We start from the raw sequence: 22,238 nt of genomic DNA, 5'->3' as shown, positions 1-22,238 counted from the left end.
GGAAGGCTCCGGGTAATCGGAGGGCTCCGTACCAGATGAATCTGGGATGGTCACGTACCAGCTGACCTTGTAGAGGCGTACCGTCGAGTGTCTACATACTATAAGATATAATATGAAGCATCGGGCTCTGCTCGACTACCTGTACCACATCAACGATCAGAATATATCCGATCCAGAGTGGTGGTCGCACGCCCGATAGCACCTCCGTTCACAAGATCAGGGATCCGCACTTCCGCAGCTCGGAAGACACCCACATTTTCGGCTGACCAAGGGGCGGTATCAGGGGAACAAGTCTCTTATCATGGCGGCTTCCGACCTAGTCACAGAGTTACAACATTATACATCCAGTGATGTGCGTGCCTTGTCCAAACCCCCACTCAAACGATCAGAAGCCTAACTAGACTGAACCGGCAGGTTGCAGATGCGCTGGTCAAGCTTGGGGTGCGGTATGGAGGGTACCTGCACGGGCTGAAGATGTTCTCGCCGGAGCAACAAGCAGGGAGCACGAAAATCGTGGGTCCTGTAGTCACAGTGAGTGTCCAAATGAGGAGACACCGGTCCGCTTGGTGATACCGACCCGGCCGCTGTCGTGTTCTGTTCCGTCGCTGAAACTTTCGGATGGCACAGGTACAGATGGTGGACGCTGCGGACACGACCGCGCCGACCCCCAAACAGTTCTTTGTGGACTGTGTCCAGCCTGGTGAAGTCGTGTTCATATCACAGCCGCAGGGATACTACACCGCATGTTGGGGTGGCCTGATGAGTACGAGATCCAAGTATTTGGGTGCCCGGGGAGTGGTGATCGATGGCAATTTCCGCGACATTCTGGAGCATCGAGAACTCGGGTTTCCTGTATGTCCCGACCGATCTTTTAGATGACAAAGATCGCGGTATGCTAACCGAGTTTGTCCAGTTGTTCGCCCGAGCGACTTCGCCAGTGGGGTCTGCGGGAGTGACTCGCTCTTCCAGAGTCAACGTGCCCGTGCAATTCACGTCGCCGGAGCAGAAGCGACCTTTCATCATCCATCCGGGAGATTACGTCGTAGCTGACGCCGACGGTGTGGTCATCATCCCTGTCCATCATGCACCTGAATGCTTGCGGCTCATGGCAGAACGAGCCGAGATTGATCGCAAAACTCTCGAGGCGCTACACAAAGGTGAACCAATGGGCCTAACAATCGCCCGGCTGCGTGTGTAGTCTTGGAAACACACACCCCTGCTTGTTGACACTCCTAGCGAGTCTCTTCTCACTCCTGAACTCGTGGATAAATTGTCTCGTGCGGCTACTTGTTTGGGTGCCACACTATGTATCTATCGCTTCCGACGTCGACACATCCAAAAGCGCAAGATGAACAAGGAAAACATCATCCCCGGCTCAGAACAGAATTTTTCAAAACGTGTAAAGTTCAGGTTGCTCCAGTAAACACATGCTGTCTCGGCCCGTTACAGTCACTGACCATCATGCTTCATTTAACCATGAAGTCTCTCGTGGGACATGAAGGCTACCACTACTAGAGCTATCTCTCCGATCTACTTGATCGGCAGACCAAGCGTGTCGAATTGTGAGAGGATTCGGCAGGTCCATCGGGTCTGTGAAGACTCGGCTAGGAAACACGGCTTATAATTCAACCCTGGGACGTACGTGAAGGGGAGAGGCGTGGACCTGAGTGCCCAGCTCGAGGTTCAAGGGTAGAGAATGGAGCCGTCCGAGATCCTGAACGTCCTGCGCGTTCTCCCTCGACAAAAGGTTTAGCGGTCGCTCAAGCGGAACAGGCCTGGGCAAGGCCCCGGGACTCCTGACAGCAATGATGACCAATAACCTAAATCTACGATCAAGGTGAACAGATTCGAAGATTGGCACACTGGACACGTTGAGGATCTGCTTCCGAAAATGGAGATATCTATTACAAAGATGTACCTAATGTACGCCCTCTATCTAACGCTATGCCATGCTAGGCCACGCCAGGATGATGAGTCCTACAAGTCAACCACAAACCACAAGACGAGACTCCGGCACACGCAAAGCATCATGAAGCTCAAAACTTGAAATCCTTAAGAGGACGACATCGAGACCGAAGAGTAGCAGACGGAAAAGGATGTCAATGTCATCAAGCTTCTCCCGGCACGTTCTTCTCGGCTATAGCCAAACCCTCTTCGGTCTGGGAAGCTTTGTTGTTGCGCGGTTTGTGGACAAGACCCTGTTCGGTCTCAAGGGCGACATTCATGTCGTATGCTTTGACGAAGTAACTGGCGATGAGACACACGGCAGCCAAGGCGGTGAGGACGATCCAGACGGTGCGCAGACTCTTAACGTAGGCGGTGCGCAGCTCCAGCTTTCGCTGACCCGCGGGGGTGTCGTTAATGATTTGGACGAGGGCGGCGGCATCCGCGGCCAACGAGCTGGCCTGGGCAGCCAGGTCCGGGTAGTGCTTGAGGTTTTTGACCATCTCGTTCTGGAAAATTACGCCGCCGATGGCGACACCGACGGACATGCCGAAATTGCGGAAGAAGATGAACATGGAGACGGCAAAGGCCATGTCCTTGTTGGTGCTCGCGGCTTGCAGCTGGAATTGGAGGGATGGAAACAACATGCCTAGACCGATGCCCGAGACCAAATCGATGAAGATCCACTGCGGGATCGTGGTGTCGACGTCGAGCAAGAGCAAAAGCCCCAGGCCGAGCACAGTGATTACCCAGCCGGTCCAGATGGACCAGCGATAAGCGGCCGTCTTTGCGATCAGGATCCCAGTCACCACCCCGATGGGCGCGACGGTGAAGGTGGCCGGGAACAAGGCCACGCCCGCCACGACCGGCTTGTATCCTTTGACTGCTTCAAAGTACAGAGGCTGGTAGTACAGCAGACACCAGAGGATCATACCGTGCAGCGCCGTGCAGAAAAAGGCCAGGTTGGCCGTGCGGTTGCCGAACACCGACAGCCTCATCAGCGGCTCGGGCGCCAGGTATGCCTCGAAGAAACAGAAGCCCACGCAGCCCGCCGCCCCAACCAGCAGCGGCACCAACGTCCGCCACGACGACCAGGAGTACATGACGCCGCCCCACGTCAGCGGAATGAGGATACTCGTCAAGCTGCCGACAATAAGAACGGTGCCGATCCAGTCGACCCGGCGCAGCTTCGCGACCATACTCTGCGGGATGACATTGAGTCGGAGGAACACAGGCACCATGACGACTCCGATGCCGATGAAGGGAAGGTTGAGCCAGAGGAGCCACCGCCACTGTGATTCTGCGAATGCTCCGCCGATAATGGGCCCCGACACGCTTCCGATACTCCACATTCCCGCCAGTACGCCGGTCCATTGTCCTCGCCAGCGGAGAGGGATGAGGTCGGTGACCACGATTTCGGTCATGGCCATGATGCCTAGTCTATGTTAGAAAAGGTGATTGTCAGGATATATGGACAGACTCACCACCACCGCCGATGCCCTGGATCGTCCGACCGGCTAACAGAAGATCAAAGTTCTTGGCCATGCCGGCCATCATGACGCCTATAAAAAACAAAGCAATCGAGACCATGATGACTGGCATTCGTCCGAAAATGTGGCTAAAGGAGCCATAGTTGGGTTGAAAGACCGTCGAGGCCAACAAGAACGACGTCCCTACCCAGAACGCTTCGATGGCCGTGCCGTGCAACTTCTTCGCAATGACGGGCAACGCCACGCTGAACGATGTCCCGTCCAATGCCACCATCAGCGTCAGGACGGCCAGCGCAGTGAAGGCCAGCAGGAAGCTGGTGGTAGGGACGAATTTAGGAGTCTCCTCGGGCTTAACGTCATCTCGTTCAGGCTGTGAGGAAACAGACACGGACGAGGCTGTTTCATCGGATTGTATTTGCTGAGGCACGGGGCCCGTTTCCTGATGCGTTTCGACCTTGGTTAGAGGTGATGGGTCTACCGGCGTAGACATGATGAGAAGAGTAGGTACTGGTAGGTCGTGGTAAAGTCAAGGTAGGTCAACAGTTGTAGAATTGGTCGAGGCCTTCCAGGTGGTACTGGAGATGTGTTGGGAGGGGACTGACACCTTGGCGGGTAGCGAGATGTCACTGAAGTGAAGCGAGTTTTACTTCGACGAAATATACGTCTGTATTTGGATAAAGACAAAACATAGAGAACACGCGAAATGAGATGCTTGATATACCCTACCGTGATAGTACCTGTTTGCAGTCATGACGACGGAGCGCACGAATTCGGACACACGTCAAACCATTGCGCCGGTGGGATGCAGTGCTGGAAGCCCGGGCATGGACTATCTGACTTCAGCGGTAGTTGTAGTGGTACCCTTAGCGAAGGTACACGGGGAGCGGGCGTGAGAATGTGCGGACGAGGCTGAACACATTTGACCGAGCAGACTGTGGCGTTTGATTGGTCCAAAGCCGGACGTGGACGGCGCAACATTCGCCCGTCTTACCAATGCACCGAACATAATACAGTACTTTTGGTCGTAGTACAGTACTTTCGTCGCTCGATTCAAAATACCCTATACCTAGATAGGTATATGAGTTCAATGTCCGGATGAACTCGAATTCCATTGTTAACATGGTCATGGTCTTGGACGCTTTTGTTCATCCATGCGCGTCGGCCGACCTCGGTGGACCTCTGCGGATGTGGTTTCGAGCTGCTAGACTATACTTCCCAGGGGCTTGCGCAATATTCTCACTTGGTGACGAAGCAGATCAGGGGGAACCCGGGGAGAATGTGCAGAACTTGAAGTCGAACTTGACGCCCTCAGCCAGCAACTTGAACTCCATACTTGGAGGAATCAAATGCCGCACCACTACAACAGGAGACTAACAACCAATTCTACAATAATTGTATTGAAGTGACTACTGTACAGTCCACTACCTCTGTTATTCAACCCGGCCAAGGTACTGCTCTCCGCCAATATGGGCGTGCGGTAGTAGGTGCCTTAGGTAGGTAGTGACAGGTCTCTATTTTCGTCTCCAGTCTATCAAGCTACGATTGTCTTGTTCTGCCGTTGCTTTTCATCCGACAAGGTCACCTTTTCATCGGCCTTTGCATCAGTGGAAATGTTGGTCGTACTCTCCACATTGCGGCCATAGAGCTACCGATGAAACAAACAGCGTCAGTGGTATTTCTCTTGACACAGAAATAGACTTGGAGTCTTACCGGAGCACGATGATATTGGTCGATCCAAGCAATCCTGGTGCCGACTTCGTTGGCCACACGATGCACAAAGTTTGGATCTCGCAGAAACTCGCGTGCGATTGACACGGCGTCGGCTTTGCCGGAGCGAATGATCTGGACAGGTCAGTAAGGTGAACTCGACTTACAGTGTCCATCGACTAAACCACGCAGCAGGCGTAGAAGACGGGGCCGGACTAGTACAACAAACACTCACATCTTCCACCATCTTGCCGTCTCGAATCCATCCCACCGCACCGACAGTGAGTCCCGGCGTGGCTTTCTTGACCGCCTCTGCGAACCGAACCTGATAGCCCGGAGAGATCTGGACTTTCTGGTTGCGGTCTGTGCCACCGCTGGAGACATCGAGGAAATCGACCCCCTCGTCGCGAAGGATAGATGCATACCGGACCGTATCCTCCAATTCCCAGCCCTCTCCGGGCGGAAGCCAGTCGACGGCCGAGAGTTTCCAGAACAACAAGGTCGAGGCAGGAATGTTGCGGCGGATCGCGCGGACGACCTCAACTCCGAACCGGATGCGGTTCTCGAAACTGCCTCCCCACTGGTCCGTCCGGTAATTTGACTTTGACAAAAAGTGTCAGTTACATCGCAGAGAGGAAGATGAATAAGTGACAGGATCAGTGGTTTACTTACAGCAGGACTGGCAAAAGAATGAATCAGATATCCATGAGCACCATGCACAGCAACAACATCAACACCAGCCTTGACGGCCCTAGCGGCGGCCGCGCCAAAAGCCTCAATGACCTCCCAAATATCGGCCTCAGTCATTTCTTTCGGTGTGCAATAATTGTCGTTCCACGGCTCCGGACTCGGGCCCTGCACCTTGTCCATCATGCCTCCGAATTTGTCGGGCACAGCTTTTAAGCCTAGCCAGGGAGGACACACGTTTGATTTCCGCCCGGCATGTTGTAACTGGATGCCGATCTTTTGGGATTGCGAGTGAACTACGTCCACCACTCGTTTTAGGTATGGAATCTGTTCATCTGACCATAGCCCATTGTCCTGAGGTGTATTGAGGCCCTGTGACAGAAAGGTTGTGAGTGAAAATCGTAGCCGCGGAGAACGACCTTCCCTAGTTCTCTCTGTTTTGTACGCACCTGTGGAACCACGGCCGTGGCCTCAATCGTAATCAAAGGCACCCCCCGGATAGCGTACTGGCCATAATGAGCCACATGGAAGTCGGACAGTTTGCCATCCTTGCAACTGTACATGCACATGGGCGCCAGGAAGATACGGTTCTGAAACGTCACTCCCCGAATCGTCAACGGTTTGAAGATGGGTGAGATCGTGTCCTCGGTCACCCCGTGCTCCGGGTCCAATATCGCAGAGCCACATGGGATCGTGGGTTGAGGTGCGTCGAATCCAATCCCGGGCGTGTAGATGCTGCGGTAGTCCTCGTACCGTCCTTCGGGCTCATCGGTCGCCATTGGAGACATGTCTGTGTCTGATGGGCGCTAACCACCAAGTAAATTACACGATTTGGTTGCAAAGTTATGAACTGCCGGGTTTACTTACTTACAGTGAAGGACACGAGTGATGAAACCAGACACCTGGGCTTGCTAGTTTAAATATAATATCATTAAATCATATTGGAGACATGTCAAAAACACGGCACGTACTGGAACCTCGGGCAACAAATGACGAACTTGAACACTACGAGGACCCCAACTACTGTACTTGGTGGTACCAGGGGCAAGGCTCTGGAACCGGCATCGGGGCCCGGGATCCGGGGTTGATTTGTCATGGCATCGGATATAGGCGTGCATCGATCGTCCTCACTAGGCATTTTCCAGCGCAGCAGTACTTACCAGGTATACTCGTAGCAAACGAGGTTGTAAGAGCAGGCTAACAATGGCCATATATTCCATTTGACCTTCCAAGTTCGGCATGACTTTACGATAATGTCTCACACCACTGTGGTACCACCAAGGAGCGGGGTGGAATGCCGCCAACTAGAAAAGTGCAAAAAGTATTGTACATAAATAGATATACAATGGAGACGGCACCCGCTGTAGCTGGCACGTACTGTACAATTCCAGGCACTTTTTTCCCGACGACGCCTTCATTCTGAAAAAATCCTAAACATACCTCTCCGCCTTGACCGCATCGACCGCCTTCCTCGCAGCCCTCGCATTGTCCAAGGCCGTCGGCATATCCGAATGAATACAAATGCTGAACGGGTTCCCCTGAAACCCCAGAACGAGCTCATTACCCTCATTATCTTTGGTCGTATCATGCAACCCACCGGACTTGACACGGTCATAGACCAGCTCAGCCGTAGCCTTCTGCGACTTGGCCACGGGCAGAAGCCTTCCCTGCCTGTCGTAGTCGATGTCGACGTACATTTCCTCCTGGAAGAAAATGCCTTTTTTGTCACAGTCGGCCTTCCACTCCGGGTTGCGACATCCGTAAACAGGAACATGGAAGTGCGCACAGGCGTCCAGGACGGCGCGGCGGATTTCGGCGTCGCGCATCATGTAGAAGAACAGCTCGCCGTGCGGCTTAACGTGGTTGAGCGGTACGTCCTCGGCGTCCAGCATCGCTTTCAGCGCGCCCACTTGGTACAGGATCATCGTGTACATGTCCTGAGGGTCGATTTCCATCTTTCGCCGGCCAAAACCGGCCAAGTCTGGAAGACCAGGGTGTGCACCGGCCTTGATCCCATGTTTCTTCGCCAGTCGAACCGTCTTGAGCATCAAGCTCCGGTCACCGGCATGAAACCCACAGGCGATGTTGGCCGTGTCGATGTATTGCATCAGCTCCTCGTCGGGTCCCTAGTAGAAGCAAGCCCGCAGTAAGTAAGCAATGAGTACTGAGTACTAGCACTGGATGGGGATTGATGGCAGTGGGCGCAGTGCCAGTATGGGTGGTTCGTGTAAAATACCATCTTCCACCTCCCAAACCCTTCGCCCATGTCACAGTTGATCTCGAGCTTGGTGAGATGGCTCGCCATTCTGGAGGAGTGAGAGAAGGAGTAAACCGCCTTTGGACATAATGGATTGGCCTGCGGAAATCGGACAGACCTGGACCTCTGCGCAACCCGCGCCAACACCCACCTCGCCGCACACATTGCTATGTCCTTGTATCCTGTCAACAATGGCAGTCAAGGAAGTAAATACAAGTTTGTTCGAGATGATAGTTGTTCTGAGGTGAGCATCTACGACACTTTTAGACAAATGCAAGATCAGTATCAATGGTCGGTTTTCTCCACGAGCCGACAGCCCGCAGGAGCCCCTCACGGTGTGTTGATTAGTCATGCTGAAATCGAGGTTGAATTGATTGCGGTTCAACCGTCTAATGACCTACCGTAAAGTACACGTGATGATGGCCTTCGCAGCTATTGTGGTTCACCGTAATTCCCACGCGTACTTCAAACCGCGCTGTAGGGCATCCAATTCCATACGTTACCTTGAGCTACCTCAAGTTGATGGCATGCATCGTGAAGGACGATCCTCACCATAGCAGGGAGTGAACCTTCCAGAGAATCTGGCCATTGTTTCATCCGCTAACATCCCATTGACTATTTCAACGCCATCCGCCAGAAGAGATTCGCCTGACTGCCAGTGCACGATGCAACACGAGATCCATCTCTCGACATCCCTCATTGTGGAAAGGGGTATTACCTTATCCAGGATTAATAAAAGCCAATGGTGCCTTTTTGGCGAATGAACTATCACCGCCATCCCGCTGGCCAAGGCGCTTTCAAAAGGCCCGGCCAGACAGCGCAGTGCAGCATCCTGCGCTTTGACTCCTCGACAGCTGTCATGCATGTCATGCTTTGCAAATAGGCGAGATCATCCAGCCAGCGATGAGGCCGTTTTTCCACTTTTGGGTTCCACGAGTTCATGGAGCCCCGGACTTCAACAAAAGTCCCTCACTGCTGATCTTGTACACCTGCAGGTACCAAAAGAGTCGTTTGAGGGTCGGATCCTCTATCAGACATGTATGAGAGGCGGCGAGACTTTGCTAGACGGCCAAACTGAAAACAGCTTCGGCTACTGATCCTTGTCTTTCATAATGTCAGATACATAACCTGAAGCACGTCGTTACAGGGTGGCGAGGGAGAGGTTGCGCCCTTCTCTGTCTTCGCTTCGGCTCGTCTGTCACTCGGCTGCGTGAGCTTTGAACATCGAAGCCTCGAAACCCCGCCCCTGAACGTCTGTCCTTTCTACCTTCCGCCAGACTACTGTCATTTTGGCATGGGGAGACACCGCCAGCGAAGACTTTGGTAGGTACTGGGGTTTGTATGGCCTGTGCAAGATTGCTCGCTTCTTTTGACACGAATTGCTTCCCTTTGGGGTTCACCCTGCATCACAAAGCCACGGCCAGGGGGTTGCCACTGTACCGGCCCGTGCGTTGAACTCTCTATGAAATATCATGACTGCTCTTTTCTGCCTGAGCAGCTCTGCGTCTCTGCACCACCTCGCAGTGAGCAACCGCGGCCGCTGTCCCTTGCAGAAGTTTTGCATATACTGTACATTCTTGTTTCTCTGTTTCCATGGCAGAATACACACGCCTCGTGGGGTCGACGAGCCCACGGCTATCGGGTGACTACCACCGTGATCATGACCACGATGCCGATGCTTTCGAGCATGACAATCTTGCTTTCCACGACACGGAGCTCGACGAAAAACAAAAGCCCCTGTCCACAGTAGTTATCAAGGAAGGAACATCGGCTTCAGATCTGGACACGGACCCGGAAGACAATCTCGACGTCGAAAAGCAACATCAACAACGACAAGAAGAACGCTCGTCCCCCGTGCCGAAATGGAAGCAATACAAGACATACAGCTCGCTCATGAAATCTTGGTGTATCGCCGCCCTACCAACGTTCTGCCAGCCAGGTGGCCTGCGGCGCAAAGGCCAGCTGCGTCCAACAGCCTGGCTTGACGCTCTCCGTGGGTATGCGGCTTGGATCGTGTTCCACTATCACTGCTTCAACAGTTACTCTCCGTCTTGGCGGAGACAACCATTCATCTCATTTTTTTGGGCTGGCCCTGGAATGGTGGCTCTCTTCTTCGTCATCTCGGGTTACGTGCTGAGCTACAGCCTGCTCAAGCAGATGCGAAGGCGACAATCTACGGCCATGCTGGAGAGCCTTGCGTCATCCTCGTTCAGGAGATACATTCGACTTTATGCGTCTAGCGTTGTGGCGACCATGTTTCCGTTGATGCTGGTCCGGTTGCGGCTCTACAACGGCGCCGGCTCGTTACATGTTCCGACGTTCTTCGGACAAGTTGGTGACTGGCTGTACAACAACCTCTACTTCATCAATCCTTTTGCCGACATTCGAGGCTGGTACCACCAAGGCACCATAGACAGCAAGTATCTGGGTACCCTATGGACGATTCCGGTCGAGTTCCGCGGCAGCATGATTCTTTTCGGATTCTGTGCCGCTGTGTGTAAACTGACGACACCCTGGCGCATGGGTCTGACTTGGCTTATCATCATTCTGTCCTATGTGTGGAACACGGTCTTTGTAGCCGAGTTCCTGTTCGGCATGTTCGTTGCCGATGTGTCTCTGTCGAGAAATCCGGATCTGGTGCGGCGTCAACCGCTACCTACGACGCACACAGCGCCTGCCGGGACCACGCGCGATAGGGTTGACCGATGGGTCGAGAAGTCGACCCGGAGGCAAAAAGCACTGCGCATTGCCCGTAACGTCGGGTACGTTCTGCTATTCATTCTGGGCGTCTTCTTCCTCGGCCAGCCCGATGGCGTGGATTTGGGTGTCTGGGGAAATTTCCCCTGGCAGTTCCTGAAATCGTTCATTCCACCCTACTACGGCAACGGCTCCGAGTACTATTTCTACCTCTCGATGGGTGGCTTCTTCCTCCTCTTGGCACTCGACTCGCTGCCAATCTTGCAGCTCCCGCTTAATTGGGGTTTCAGCCAGTATGTTGGCGAGCTCAGTTTCGGAATTTATGCCCTTCACCCGCCCTTGACATTTGCCTTCTTTAGGGACAGGATGGAACCATGGCGTGCCAAACACCTGGGCGACTCGCCGCTCGCATTCATCCCCGGGTATATCTTGATGACACTATTGGTGTTCATCACCGCGGATTATTTCACTAGATTGGATAAGAAGGTCGTCAAGGGAGGGAGATGGCTGCAGTCCAAACTGTTCCGGACGTGGGATGATTAAAGAATGAATATACACGGTCACAGTGGCGATGGGGAAGTATTGCTCAGCTGTTTATGTTTTCCTTACCGGCTGCTCGGGGTGAAGATGGAATTCTTGCCAGATGGTGTGTGCTTTTGGGCTGATACAGTGCAGCGGAATAAATTTTGTTTGATCACGTCGACTTGGTATACAATCTTGGGCATTACGAGTGTATATGATACTACTGTTACTCCTACTGTTTGGATCCGGTGGTAGTATTGGCCACTTAAAAATTTAGCAAGATACAGAATTTAAGATATAGCATTTGACTTCCTAGATACCTGACTGGATCCTGTGGAGTGACCATTTCTCTCTTACCCCAGGCTGTCTCGGCCATCAGCTACCTAATCGTACTACCGTAGGTTCCAAGTCTCTGACACATGCTCAACCACACTTGCGTAAACAATCTTGACTTGTAGCCCAGGTGAAGGCGATATAGGTAAATGAGGTTAGCTTGGTGCCTCCCCAGCCTCGGTACATAAAGTCCCAGCAACAGCGCTAAGTAGCTAGCAAGGACTCTGCTGCTTTATGCTCAAGATGTCGGATGTACCACAGGTGTAACCATTGTAAGGGCTTCTGGAACCACTTCAACTGACAGTCAATGCCGTGGCTCATATACAGTATACACCATTTGCAACCACGTTCTCCACTGCTTGGGGGATTTCTGACTCCCGTCTGTGGTACAACTGACTCGCACAAACTTGGCCTGGCAAGATTTTCATTAGCACAACCACCGCTCCAGTACAGTATGATTGCCGAACTGCGTCGAAGCCACCGGAGAATAGACGGCATGCAACCGGCTGCCAGTGCAACAAAGGACAGTGTGTGTGTGTGGTGCCAGTGGCAGTCCAACGCCCAAAGGAGAATTATGTGATCGGCGGCGCTAAAGGAGCGCGCTAGTCAGTATGAGACGTAGCGTAGTATTTGGTGCTAAATATGGCTGCCCAGTGCAATGCTGACTGATGCTTTGCAGCCAATGAATGCGCGAGTAAGCGAGAGAGCCAGCCAATTCCTATTTGCTCTATAACAGGCTTAGTCCCAAACGGTGCTTGCACCGCGAAGCACTGGCACTACTACTGGACTGGCACCCTGACTGCGCTGCACCGGCTGCCACACTGGCACCCACTGCACTACTACTAACATTGTAGTACTACTACTGGCGCTGGCATGGCACTGGCACTGCACGCCAACCACTGCACCAACTGAATTGAACTGACTGACTGACTGGTTCATTGCAGTGACTGGCATCACAACGAAAACACATCAACAGTCCAGCAGAGTACAGCACACGGCGTACAGCTTTCCATTCACGCCCTTGTCGTCGCTCTTGTCCCAATCCTCTTGTTTTCCTTTCGCGGACATTGTTCTCGTTGCCTCCCTAAACTGGACGCGTCTCTGTCAATTGCTCTCCTTCCCCTACCGACGCCGCCTTCAGACCAGAAACCCAACCACGTCGCCTCCTCTAGCCCGCTTCTAAGGGTGTCGCGTTGCCTTGTATGGAACCCTGCCGGACATCCAAAGACCCGTCGCCCATATCAACGCGCTATTGAGGCTGCGCCCTCTAATCAAGAAGTCGGTCTCAAAACCTCGGCTGATCCCCAAAATCTCACTACCTGAGCCTCTTTCCGCTGGTTCGGTATTCTTCCCACAGTTGGCGTCTCGCGTGGGTCTTGTGTGGGTGGCAGAAAAGAGACAGTTCCAGACCTTCACGACCAGGGACAATTGACAAACCAACAAGGGGTGGATTGTGTCCCCGACCGAAGCGCTCTCAGCTGAAGACCCAGGGCGACGAATGTTTACTCAACTGGACTCGCGCACATACATGCAAGAACCGCCTTGAAAGATCAAACATGGCGGCACCTGTTGACGATCCGCAACAGGGGAACCCTGGGGTAACGAGATACACAATAGGTGCACCTCGAGACCAGAGTCAACCTGGCCAGCAGACGTCGTCAAACGCGCAATACTCCCCGTATGGTCAACCGGTTCAGTCCAATGGCAGTCCAAACGATGCACAATATGACAGTGATGCCAGATATTCCACAGACAGCAGGACCGGCAGAAAGAGATCCCCAGGCGGGACCGGTAACAGTGCGAGAAGCAGATCACGGACGAACGGCAGCGCTGGGAAATCGCCTAGTAGATCAGTGCGGACGTGTAAGAAGTGTGGTGAGGCTTTAACCGGTCAATTCGTACGTGCGCTCGGTGGTACATTTCACCTGGATTGCTTCAAGTGCGCCGACTGCGGCCAGATCGTCGCATCCAAGTTCTTTCCTGTTGACGCAGAGGACGGGTCCGGCCAATTCCCTCTCTGCGAGACAGACTACTTCCGACGCCTGGATCTGTTGTGTTTCAAGTGTGGAGGTGCGCTTCGGGGCTCATACATCACTGCGCTCGACCGCAAGTACCACATTGAACATTTTACCTGCTCTGTCTGTCCAACCGTCTTTGGTGCGCAGGACAGTTATTACGAGCACGATGGACAGGTCTATTGTCACTACCACTACTCGACGCACTTTGCCCAACGCTGCAACGGCTGTCAGACCGCCATCCTTAAGCAGTTTGTCGAAATCTTCCGCAATGGGCAGAATCAACACTGGCATCCTGAGTGCTACATGATCCACAAGTTTTGGAACGTCCGCCTTGGACAAAATGGCCCAGTCGCAGTCAAGAAAGACATCGACGCACCAGTTACAGAAGATGAGCGGGAAATGGTCAAAGAAGATGAAGACAAAATGGAAGACAAGGTCTACCGGATCTGGAGCACTCTCTCCACCTTCGAAGAGTCCTCAGCTTCTTGCATATCTGACATGCTCCTGCATGTAAGCAACGGAGTTTATGTGGACGGTGTGATTGTGGCACGCAAATTCATCTGGCATGTTGACATTCTCTTTGGTGCAATTGATACACTCGCCGCCCTGGTCGTCAAAGCTGGGCTCAAAGAACTGGCCTATGGTCGCGAAGCGAAACTTCTATGCAAAAAGGTGGTTGCCTTCTTCACCCTTCTGTCTAGGACACAGGAGACCGGTGTACGCAAATTAGGAGTTACACAGGAGCTGTTGTCCTTGGTTACTGGTCTGGCACACTACCTGAAGCTCCTCATTCGGATCGGCCTCCAGGGAGCTCTCAAGCTTGAACGTGAGCGAGGCTCGCCAGAAGGTCTCCATGCCTTCCTGGATGAGCTTGCAGACTTGGAGACGATCAAAGAGCAAGAGATGAAATCGCTAGACCTGACAGAGAGCGTGGCTGGCCTTGCTAGTCAAGAGTCAGATTGTTGTTCAGCATGCTTCGAACCGATCGACGATGAATGCGTCATGATTTATGGACGGCGCTGGCATCTAAAGCCACCTCATCTGGCATGCATTGTCTGTCAGCGAGATCTTACGACCGACCTCCCTCAAGCTGTCTACAGCGAGAGAGACGAAAAAGTCTACTGTGTAGACCACGCCGGTCGAGCTCAGGACACCGTTTCTGGCTTCTCTCACGTTACCAAACTGCAACAGTATGTCTTCCTGCTTCGTGTGGCTTTGGCCCGGCTGCTTGAAGTGCTCAAGTCGGGTGGTACTTTGCCGCACACATCGGACGATCCAAACCTGACACCATACGACACCACGGAGGGCCATCGAGTTTCGCCGATAGGTGAACAAATGACACCTCACCAGAAGATGGGCTCACGGTCGCGATCTTACGCAGGTGCGTCAAGTCAGCCAGAATCTTCGCTCGAACAAACCGTCGGAGAGATGAAACGACTGAGGTCGACTCGGAACGAACGAGCTCTGTCTACGACTTTCCGCAAAGCTCGAGAGTCAAAGGTGCTGTATGGTCCCGGCGGAGTCCGGCCAGGGTCTGCCGGTGGAGACAGCCAGGAAGCCAGGAATCGTGGTGGCTTCCAAATCGTAGAAGAGCGAGATCTGGACGGGCGGATGAGACCCGAATTGACGTTTGGGAACCAGGACGGTCTAACTCTGGACGATATCCCGCGGATTGTCGCTGCTGAGCAGGCAAAAGAGCAGAGACCCAATGCATTCCGGCATGCAGGGACCAACCTCATTGGCCACCGAGGCAATGAACCGAGATTGGTTAATGGCCATCATCGGGCATCCTCACTCGGCAACGATCTTCTGGCGGGCGAACCGAATCCCCTGCGTACCAAGCGGTACTTTTCGGAATTGTCTGCATTGGAATACTTCATTGTGCGACACGTGGCTGTTCTCTCCATGCAACCTCTTCTGGAAGGCGAATACACTCTCGAAGACTTGCTCGGCCTGATCGAGACGAGAAAACAAACCTTCTGGGGCAAGGTCAGCCGGGCGCTTCGTAATGATGGGAAGACGAAGAAGAAAGGCATTTTCGGAGTGCCACTTGAGACACTGGTCGAGCGCGAAGGGGCCGAGTCAACCAATGGAGTTGGGCCTGGGGCCCTGAGGGTCCCTGCGATTGTGGACGATTGCGTCTCTGCCATGAAGCAAATGGACATGTCAGTCGAAGGCGTGTTCCGAAAGAACGGAAACATCAAGCGCCTGAAAGAAACGTCCGAGTTGATCGACTCCAATCAAACACCCGACCTGAACCGCGAAAATCCCGTGCAGGTCGCCGCGTTGCTCAAGAAATTCTTGAGGGAGATGCCAGAACCTCTACTAACCTTCAAGCTGCAAAAGCTATTTATCATATCTCAGAAGATTCCGGAGGAGGAGCGCCGAAGAAGAATCCTCCACCTGACATGCTGTTTGATGCCCAAGAGTCATCGTGACACCATGGAAGTATTGTTCTCTTTCCTTAAGTGGGCAGCCTCGTTCTCGCAAGTGGACGAAGAATCGGGAAGCAAGATGGACATCCACAATCTTGCCACGGTCATGGCACCCAACATCCTGTACGCGAAGGACAAGACGCCCAATGCGAAGCAACCGGCGGTTCCGCAAGTCGACGACAGTTTCCTAGCCATCGAAGCAGTCAACACCTTGATCGAGTACAATGACTACTTCTGCCAGGTAAGGCGCTTTTGGTTTGGGGCATCTTTGTACAGTATCACTAATTATTGTCATAGGTCCCTGAAGACTTGCAGTCCATCTTGACCGATACCGGCCTACATACAGGGTCGGCTGAGCTAACGACCAAAGAAATCCTGTCTCGATATGGCCATATTGCAAAGGGCCAGATTCAGAAACAAACTGTGCAAGCTGCGGATGCTCCCGTGCATAGTCCAAGCTCAACAAACTCAATCGGTCCAGTGGCAACACGCGTCGATGTTGATCCTTCTCAAGCCACCGCATGGCAAAAGCAAAGCTCGGTCCGTCCTGTGCAAAACGTGGCATCGACCACATCTGGGCCAGCCAACGAGTTCAACTTTGGTACCCCAAATAGCCCGTATGCTCGAAAGAGAGCGGGTAGCAATGACAGCGCCGGAAGCCACGGTGCAGCACCTACTGGGCGTCAGAGTTATCAACCCAGGCCTGGCCAGATGGGAATTGCAGGTTGACCTGATGACTGTTTGAACATACCTCATCGAAGAAGTCATCATGAGCTGGTGCTGTCGAACTGTTGAGTTTATCACATTTCGAGCTGGCCTTTCGTTACAGGGGAAGAACTCAAAACAAGGGATCTCGATCCTGAACAAACTCACTTGCCGTTGTCGAAAACTTGCTACACCACACTTCCTCGAAGGACAACACTACCAATGAGTCAGTTTACCCTTTCAGAAGGAGATCTATGTCTCGACACCGGCTTGACACTTTTGTCTCTACCAAACCGGCGGTCGAGGAAGCGGTCGTGGAAAGCAGTCTTTGCCAGCTTTACTTGTTTCTTTTTTTCAGCATGGATGTGCTATGGCAAAATTTCACATGGCAGTCCTGGGCTTTGGGCGCACTCATTCTCTTCTCTCTCTTTGCGTGGCCGGAGCGTCGCTCTCTTTTCATGAGGCAGCCAATCCGGATGCTGGCTTTTTCCTTCTTTCGACAATGGCGGGATTGACAGGTGCACAGTCTCGCTCGCTTTTCTCTTTTATTTTTTGCATCTGAGCTGCATTGGGCGTGGACCCTTTGGTGTCAAGTTGAAGATCAGGTCAAAATGGTTGGGCTGGGTTCAAGCCTGAAATCATTTGGTGGGTGTTATGATGTTGAGCATAGGAAGGGCAAAGGGTTGGAACGATACGTTTCTCCAGGCTCCTGCGCAAGAGGGCATTGGATAAGGCTGTTTCGATTCGAGGACTCAACTTTCATGGCCTTTTTGCAATGACAGGAACCGGTTGGGTTTGGGTACCAAAGACAGCCAGGATTGCTGCTGGAAAATTGTATGGTCAAGCCTTGAGCTTAGGTTCTGGTGGAATGGAAGATGGTTTTGTGCATGTATGCAGTGGGCGATGTCGAGAGTTAAGGAAACAAAGAGCCAAAGGAAAATCGATATCGAACGCCCTGGGACATCAAGGTCTAGTATCCGGCAATGCAGGACGTCAGGTCATGAGCTGTACTACTAGCATCAAACCAAGAGCTGAGGCTGCGGAAAACCGACTGCACTGCACTGGCATGGGAAGCAGACGACAAGACACTGCAGCTTGTGTGAACTGAAGTGATGCTCAAGCCAAGCGCTGCGCTCTTGTTGTCCAGACAACTTGAAGGCTTGCCAGGCCATAATGTACTAGTACTGTAACTTGAACCCCAAAATCCGATCTTGAGCCTACTGTAAAAGTAGTCAACCGAAAGAAAGAGTGTGCTGGGATTCCCAAGAGATGGCTCAAGTAGAATCAGAGAGAACCCATGGTCTCAGTTTCTCTAGTAGCTCTATCCAAGATCTATCTATGTATGGCCACTTGGTGATGGATGATGGTACGTATAGTACGCCTTTCATGTCGCCGCAGAACCTCGAAGCTGTTCCCCATCTTTCCCGTACTACTTACTTAGTAGTAGAAGTAGACAACACCTCATCCATAACCCTCCCAAGGCGCTCAATGGCATCATCACAGATCTGGTAATGAACAACCAACCTCCCACCACTGGTCTTGAGACCCTGGGCGGCAGCAATTTCGACAAAACGGGGGATTGAGACATTGACATCCTTGAGATCAAGCCAGACCATATTCGTTTCGACGGGTTTCGCAAGCTTGCCACCCTTGTCGCGCCACATGTTCGCAACTTTACGGGCGCGAGCATGACTGTCTCGCAACTTGCCCCCTTGGCCACGGGGACCTTTTCCAAAGGCCTCGTCCACAGCGACTTTTGCAGCGGCGGAAATAACGCCGGCTTGTCTCGTGGCGCCGCCGAGCATTTTGCGGATCCGGCGGGCATGGGCAATGAAGGATTTTGAGCCGACGACAACACTGCCGATGGGAGCGGCGAGCCCTTTGGAGAAACACATGCTCACGCTGTCGAAGCAAGACGCATACTCGGGCAATGAGCCTGCGTCGGCGGCGACGGCTTCCCATAGACGCGCGCCGTCGAGATGCAGCCGGATGTTGTTTTGTCGTGCGAACTCCGCGATTCGGCGCGTTTCCTCGAGTGGCATGATTGTGCCGTCGAGGGTGTTTTCGAGAGATATCACGCGCGTCGGACACGCGTGCACGTCGTCGCTGAGGATGGTGTGTTGTTGCACATCTTCGAGTGTTAGGTGGTGGCCGTTGGATGGTCGGACGGCGATCAGTTGCGCTCCTGAAATCGCGGACACGCCGCCCGCCTCGTAGTTGTAGATGTGGCCGCGGATGTCGCATAGGACGGAATGAGGAGGACCACCGGAGATGGCAAGGTGTGTTCGCAATGCGACCTGGTTGCCCATCGTGCCGGACATGACGAGGAGTCCGGCCTCGTGGCCTGATAGTGATGCCATGTCGGCTTCCAATGAGTTGGTCGTCGGGTCTTCCTGTACGACGTCATCTAGGAGGGTTGTGTGTGTGATGGCCTTGAGCATCGCTGCTGTGGGTGTTGTCATCGTGTCGCTGCGGAAGTCGTAGGCTGCTGGCCCGGGTTGTTGCCAGGCGTTGAATTCTTGCTGGGTCGCGGCTGACCGGTTCGCTTCGGTGATCCGGCTTGAGTCAGACCCAGGACTGGAATTGGCGTTGGACGTTGTCCCCGTCCCGCTGCTGGAAGTCATGGTGCGTGACTGGATGGAGTAGGGTCGGCTTAGTGAATGTGAGTTTTGATGTCGTGGTAGTAGTACTGCTGGGGTAACTAGTCGAGATTTATACGGATGGTTATGATGTTGAAATTGAGCTCTTGGTTCTGATGCGACCTGTGATCCTTGAGATGATTTTGTTCGGGGTTCAAGTTCTGGGTTCGGATATATATGCAGCGTTGGTGGTGAAAATGACGGTCGATGGTGGTGGTACCACTGTGATCTCAATGAGAATGTCGTGCTTCTTATTACGCCGCGGGGACAGTTGGCTGGGATGCAAGATTGTGTAGCCGCCTTAAGTTGTGCTAGCATGCTAGTAGCTGAACGCTGTGGTTCATCTAGAAAAGACCGAATCCCGCAAGGTGCAGCGTGAGGTGGTAGCAAGCTGGATCCGATACTGTACTTGATGAGATCAAAGTTGATGGCCGCCGCGCCCTTCACACGATCCATCAGACAAGATTTGATACGATTACTAATCTGAGGACCTTCCCAAATCGGCTAGTACCGTATAGACATAAGCCAAGGCACAATTTCAAGTCCTACCAGGTAGTACACCATGTTTTTGCGGTGGCCTCAGGCTTGGAGGACTGTCATAGCGCTTACTGTAACCAAGAGACGATAGTCCTATAAGACGGGGCAACTTGAACGGGCACGAGGTCACAAAGGCTCCGAGTCTCACGGTGGGTTGCATCTGCAAGTGACTTGCCCGGGTACCTGATACAAGAGGTAAGAGCAATGGAGGGTTTCAATGTCTGCAAATTGCGGATGAGCTGCCACTGTGTTGCAAGACACTATTCCAGTCTCCAGACCATTTCCATGCACCCGTGAATGGTGCTTGTTGGGCCCATATCAAGTCCCAACCATGAAATTTCGTTTCCGGGGAGACTCTGGCACCAATCCCATCGCCGAAGCAGATAAGCCAGCTGCAGCTGCGTCAACTGAGGAAGGTTTCCCTCAGGCTCAGCCGCTCTCCGGTGATGATGCACGTCCAACAATCGCACCAGATTCAATGCAGACGGAGACCGAAAAGGTCGATATTGATGCTGGTGAAGTAGATGGAGGAACGTGGTCCACCAAGAACTTGAAGCTATGGACCGAATACGTGTCTTTGGCCACGCTCCAAGCTGCCAATCGCGACCATCTCTGTATGCTGATGCCTGCGACCACTGCATGATTACTTGTCTTTCCTGCGGCTCAGCTAACTCGGCGAGTCCAGCCAACGAACAGACATTCCTTGCCTGGCTTTCACTTGCGGATGGCATGGCAATCCTCGGAGTGGTTGTGGCACAAGTCTCCAGGATTCAACAGGTTCTCCGTCCCTACGAGGAAGACTCGATACGATATCTCCTGTTGGGCAAACCGCAGGCATGCCTTTGCTATGGAACAGCCTGTTTGATTCTTCTAATTGGTGCATATCGATTCTTTCAGCAACAGCATGCAATGAATCGCGGCTTCACAGTTGTGGGTGGATATGATGTTCCGTTGCTTGGAGTGTTTGTCGGGCTGGTTTGTTGACGCTCCTCGGAGCTTGTTATTATCGCATGCTAAACCTTCTGCAGTGCCTCCTTGCCTTCTTTCTACTGCTGATCCTGGTAGATATCGCTGGTGTTCAATAAGTGTGACAGCAAGAGCTTTGTCGTCGATTGCGCAACAAGATTAGAATTCATTCCTGCTCGGCGGTGCTTGGTCCTTCATACCTTGGACCTACGGGCTGCTCATGGACCAGGCACAGCGCGAGAGCATCCATCTCATCACAACCCCAATGGTATAAAGGTATCGTTACACCAACTTCCCTGTACAGTAAATAGCATACTAGTACGGTTTTCAACTACAGCTTCGCCTTTGTTTTTGCTTTCTTCCTCTGCTGTTCGTCCGCCAACGCCTGGATGGCCTGTCTGGCTTCCTGCCCTCTCGCCGCTTCTGTTAGTAACTTCAACTCCGCCTCATTGGCCCTTAATAGATCCTCTCTGAACGGTTTCGTCATCAGCTCCTTATTCGCCATCAAGCTTTTCGGGGGCAGGCTTGCAATCCTGTACGCAACAACCATGACATCCTGCAGGAAATTTTGGGGGTTGATGATTTTCGTGATCAATCCTGCCCGCTCGAGTTCGGCTGCGGTGACGCGTTCATCGCCCAAAATCAGCGCCGAGGCCTTTTGCCGGCCGAGCGTGCGGGCGAAGGTGTAGCTCGAACAGGCTTCGGCGCATAAACCCCACTTCACGAAGGGTGTGAAAAAGTAGGCGTCCGGCACGGCGTAGACCAGGTCAAACAGCGCGATGCTGCTGGTGCCGTAGCCGATGCCCGGACCGTTGACGGCCGCGATGAAGATCTTGTCCGTTGTGGTTATGAGGAGTTTGTGGTATGCGCTGGACAGGGAAAACAGGAAAAAGATAGTTAGCATGACTTGACGTGCGAACAGGCGAAGAGGGAGGGTGATAGGCAGGAAAAAGATGGGAACGAGCCGAAATTGATGTGCCAGTGTTTGCAACAAGTAGTGATATTAGACTTACTCCAGATTCCTGATGGATTCCTCAGGAAGGACGGTATTTGGATCATCGTTGACTGCGTCAAGTAAATCGAGACCTATATAAAGAGAAATGGGTCAGTGACTCGACGGCTGGGGGTAGGAAACGGGATCTCTGTTCAGCGACTTGAAACTTACCAGCCGTGAAGAATTTCCCTTCCCCGGATTGAACAATGACTCGGACTCGAGGGTGCGAGACTGCCCATTGCAGGGCCGCCAACATGTCCTGGTAATGGTATGAAGTCAATGACAAGTTCATTGATCACAGCCATTC

The 22,238-nt window shown here is 52.9% G+C and overlaps 9 protein-coding genes across 9 annotated transcripts; 4 read left to right on the top strand and 5 right to left on the bottom strand.

The window, feature by feature from the left end:
* The first annotated feature begins 68 nt into the window (after positions 1-68).
* On the top strand, positions 69-4,171 carry HMPREF1120_07448 (uncharacterized protein). Its single transcript, XM_009161672.1, has 4 exons — positions 69-352; positions 415-531; positions 628-852; positions 914-4,171. The coding sequence occupies exons 1-4, from the start codon at positions 302-304 to the stop codon at positions 1,196-1,198; spliced, it is 678 nt and encodes a 225-aa protein (XP_009159920.1). The 5' UTR covers positions 69-301; the 3' UTR covers positions 1,199-4,171.
* On the bottom strand, positions 2,109-3,924 carry HMPREF1120_07449 (DNA repair protein RAD50; the record flags this gene model as incomplete). Its single annotated transcript, XM_009161673.1, has 2 exons — positions 2,109-3,379; positions 3,429-3,924. The coding sequence occupies 2 exons, from the start codon at positions 3,922-3,924 to the stop codon at positions 2,109-2,111; spliced, it is 1,767 nt and encodes a 588-aa protein (XP_009159921.1).
* Positions 4,172-4,965: 794 nt separating the features above from the next.
* Positions 4,966-6,616, bottom strand: HMPREF1120_07447 (NADH-dependent flavin oxidoreductase; the record flags this gene model as incomplete). Its single annotated transcript, XM_009161671.1, has 5 exons — positions 4,966-5,079; positions 5,145-5,276; positions 5,377-5,742; positions 5,814-6,200; positions 6,278-6,616. 5 exons carry the CDS (start codon positions 6,614-6,616, stop codon positions 4,966-4,968), a joined length of 1,338 nt encoding a protein of 445 aa, XP_009159919.1.
* A 642-nt stretch (positions 6,617-7,258) lies between these two features.
* On the bottom strand, positions 7,259-8,133 carry HMPREF1120_07446 (uncharacterized protein; the record flags this gene model as incomplete). Its single annotated transcript, XM_009161670.1, has 2 exons — positions 7,259-7,954; positions 8,065-8,133. The coding sequence occupies 2 exons, from the start codon at positions 8,131-8,133 to the stop codon at positions 7,259-7,261; spliced, it is 765 nt and encodes a 254-aa protein (XP_009159918.1).
* A 465-nt stretch (positions 8,134-8,598) lies between these two features.
* On the top strand, positions 8,599-11,628 carry HMPREF1120_07445 (uncharacterized protein). The gene has a single exon (XM_009161669.1). The coding sequence runs from the start codon at positions 9,679-9,681 to the stop codon at positions 11,323-11,325; it is 1,647 nt and encodes a 548-aa protein (XP_009159917.1). The 5' UTR covers positions 8,599-9,678; the 3' UTR covers positions 11,326-11,628.
* Positions 11,629-12,431: 803 nt separating this feature from the next.
* Positions 12,432-18,177, top strand: HMPREF1120_07444 (paxillin). The gene is made up of 2 exons (XM_009161668.1): positions 12,432-16,331; positions 16,388-18,177. Exons 1-2 carry the CDS (start codon positions 13,194-13,196, stop codon positions 16,817-16,819), a joined length of 3,570 nt encoding a protein of 1,189 aa, XP_009159916.1. The 5' UTR covers positions 12,432-13,193; the 3' UTR covers positions 16,820-18,177.
* Positions 18,178-18,228: 51 nt separating this feature from the next.
* Positions 18,229-19,419, bottom strand: HMPREF1120_07443 (threonine aldolase; the record flags this gene model as incomplete). The annotated part of the gene is made up of 1 exon (XM_009161667.1): positions 18,229-19,419. One exon carries the CDS (start codon positions 19,417-19,419, stop codon positions 18,229-18,231), a length of 1,191 nt encoding a protein of 396 aa, XP_009159915.1.
* A 594-nt stretch (positions 19,420-20,013) lies between these two features.
* Positions 20,014-21,273, top strand: HMPREF1120_07442 (uncharacterized protein). Its single transcript, XM_009161666.1, has 3 exons — positions 20,014-20,585; positions 20,657-20,946; positions 21,000-21,273. Exons 1-3 carry the CDS (start codon positions 20,303-20,305, stop codon positions 21,054-21,056), a joined length of 630 nt encoding a protein of 209 aa, XP_009159914.1. The 5' UTR covers positions 20,014-20,302; the 3' UTR covers positions 21,057-21,273.
* HMPREF1120_07441 (dodecenoyl-CoA delta-isomerase) lies at positions 21,269-22,187 on the bottom strand (the record flags this gene model as incomplete). The annotated part of the gene is made up of 3 exons (XM_009161665.1): positions 21,269-21,806; positions 21,951-22,023; positions 22,103-22,187. The coding sequence occupies 3 exons, from the start codon at positions 22,185-22,187 to the stop codon at positions 21,269-21,271; spliced, it is 696 nt and encodes a 231-aa protein (XP_009159913.1).
* Positions 22,188-22,238: the final 51 nt, after the last annotated feature.

Source organism: Exophiala dermatitidis, assembly GCF_000230625.1.
Source record: "Exophiala dermatitidis NIH/UT8656 unplaced genomic scaffold supercont1.6, whole genome shotgun sequence".
NCBI lineage: Eukaryota > Fungi > Ascomycota > Eurotiomycetes > Chaetothyriales > Herpotrichiellaceae > Exophiala > Exophiala dermatitidis.
The sequence above is the reverse complement of the archived record's forward strand: the minus strand, read 5'-3'. Positions and strand labels throughout refer to the sequence as shown.

Excerpts from the sequence above, each read along its gene's own strand:
- HMPREF1120_07442 (XM_009161666.1), top strand. The coding sequence starts at position 20,303 with ATGAAATTTCGTTTCCGGGGAGACTCTGGCACCAATCCCATCGCCGAA. Across the intron at positions 20,586-20,656 it reads TGCCAATCGCGACCATCTCT|CCAACGAACAGACATTCCTT; the intron begins GTATGCTGATGC and ends CGGCGAGTCCAG. Across the intron at positions 20,947-20,999 it reads TTGGAGTGTTTGTCGGGCTG|TGCCTCCTTGCCTTCTTTCT; the intron begins GTTTGTTGACGC and ends AACCTTCTGCAG.
- HMPREF1120_07448 (XM_009161672.1), top strand. The coding sequence starts at position 302 with ATGGCGGCTTCCGACCTAGTCACAGAGTTACAACATTATACATCCAGT. Across the intron at positions 532-627 it reads TCGTGGGTCCTGTAGTCACA|GTACAGATGGTGGACGCTGC; the intron begins GTGAGTGTCCAA and ends CGGATGGCACAG. Across the intron at positions 853-913 it reads ATCGAGAACTCGGGTTTCCT|TTGTTCGCCCGAGCGACTTC; the intron begins GTATGTCCCGAC and ends GAGTTTGTCCAG.
- HMPREF1120_07445 (XM_009161669.1), top strand. The coding sequence starts at position 9,679 with ATGGCAGAATACACACGCCTCGTGGGGTCGACGAGCCCACGGCTATCG.
- HMPREF1120_07444 (XM_009161668.1), top strand. The coding sequence starts at position 13,194 with ATGGCGGCACCTGTTGACGATCCGCAACAGGGGAACCCTGGGGTAACG. Across the intron at positions 16,332-16,387 it reads ACAATGACTACTTCTGCCAG|GTCCCTGAAGACTTGCAGTC; the intron begins GTAAGGCGCTTT and ends TTATTGTCATAG.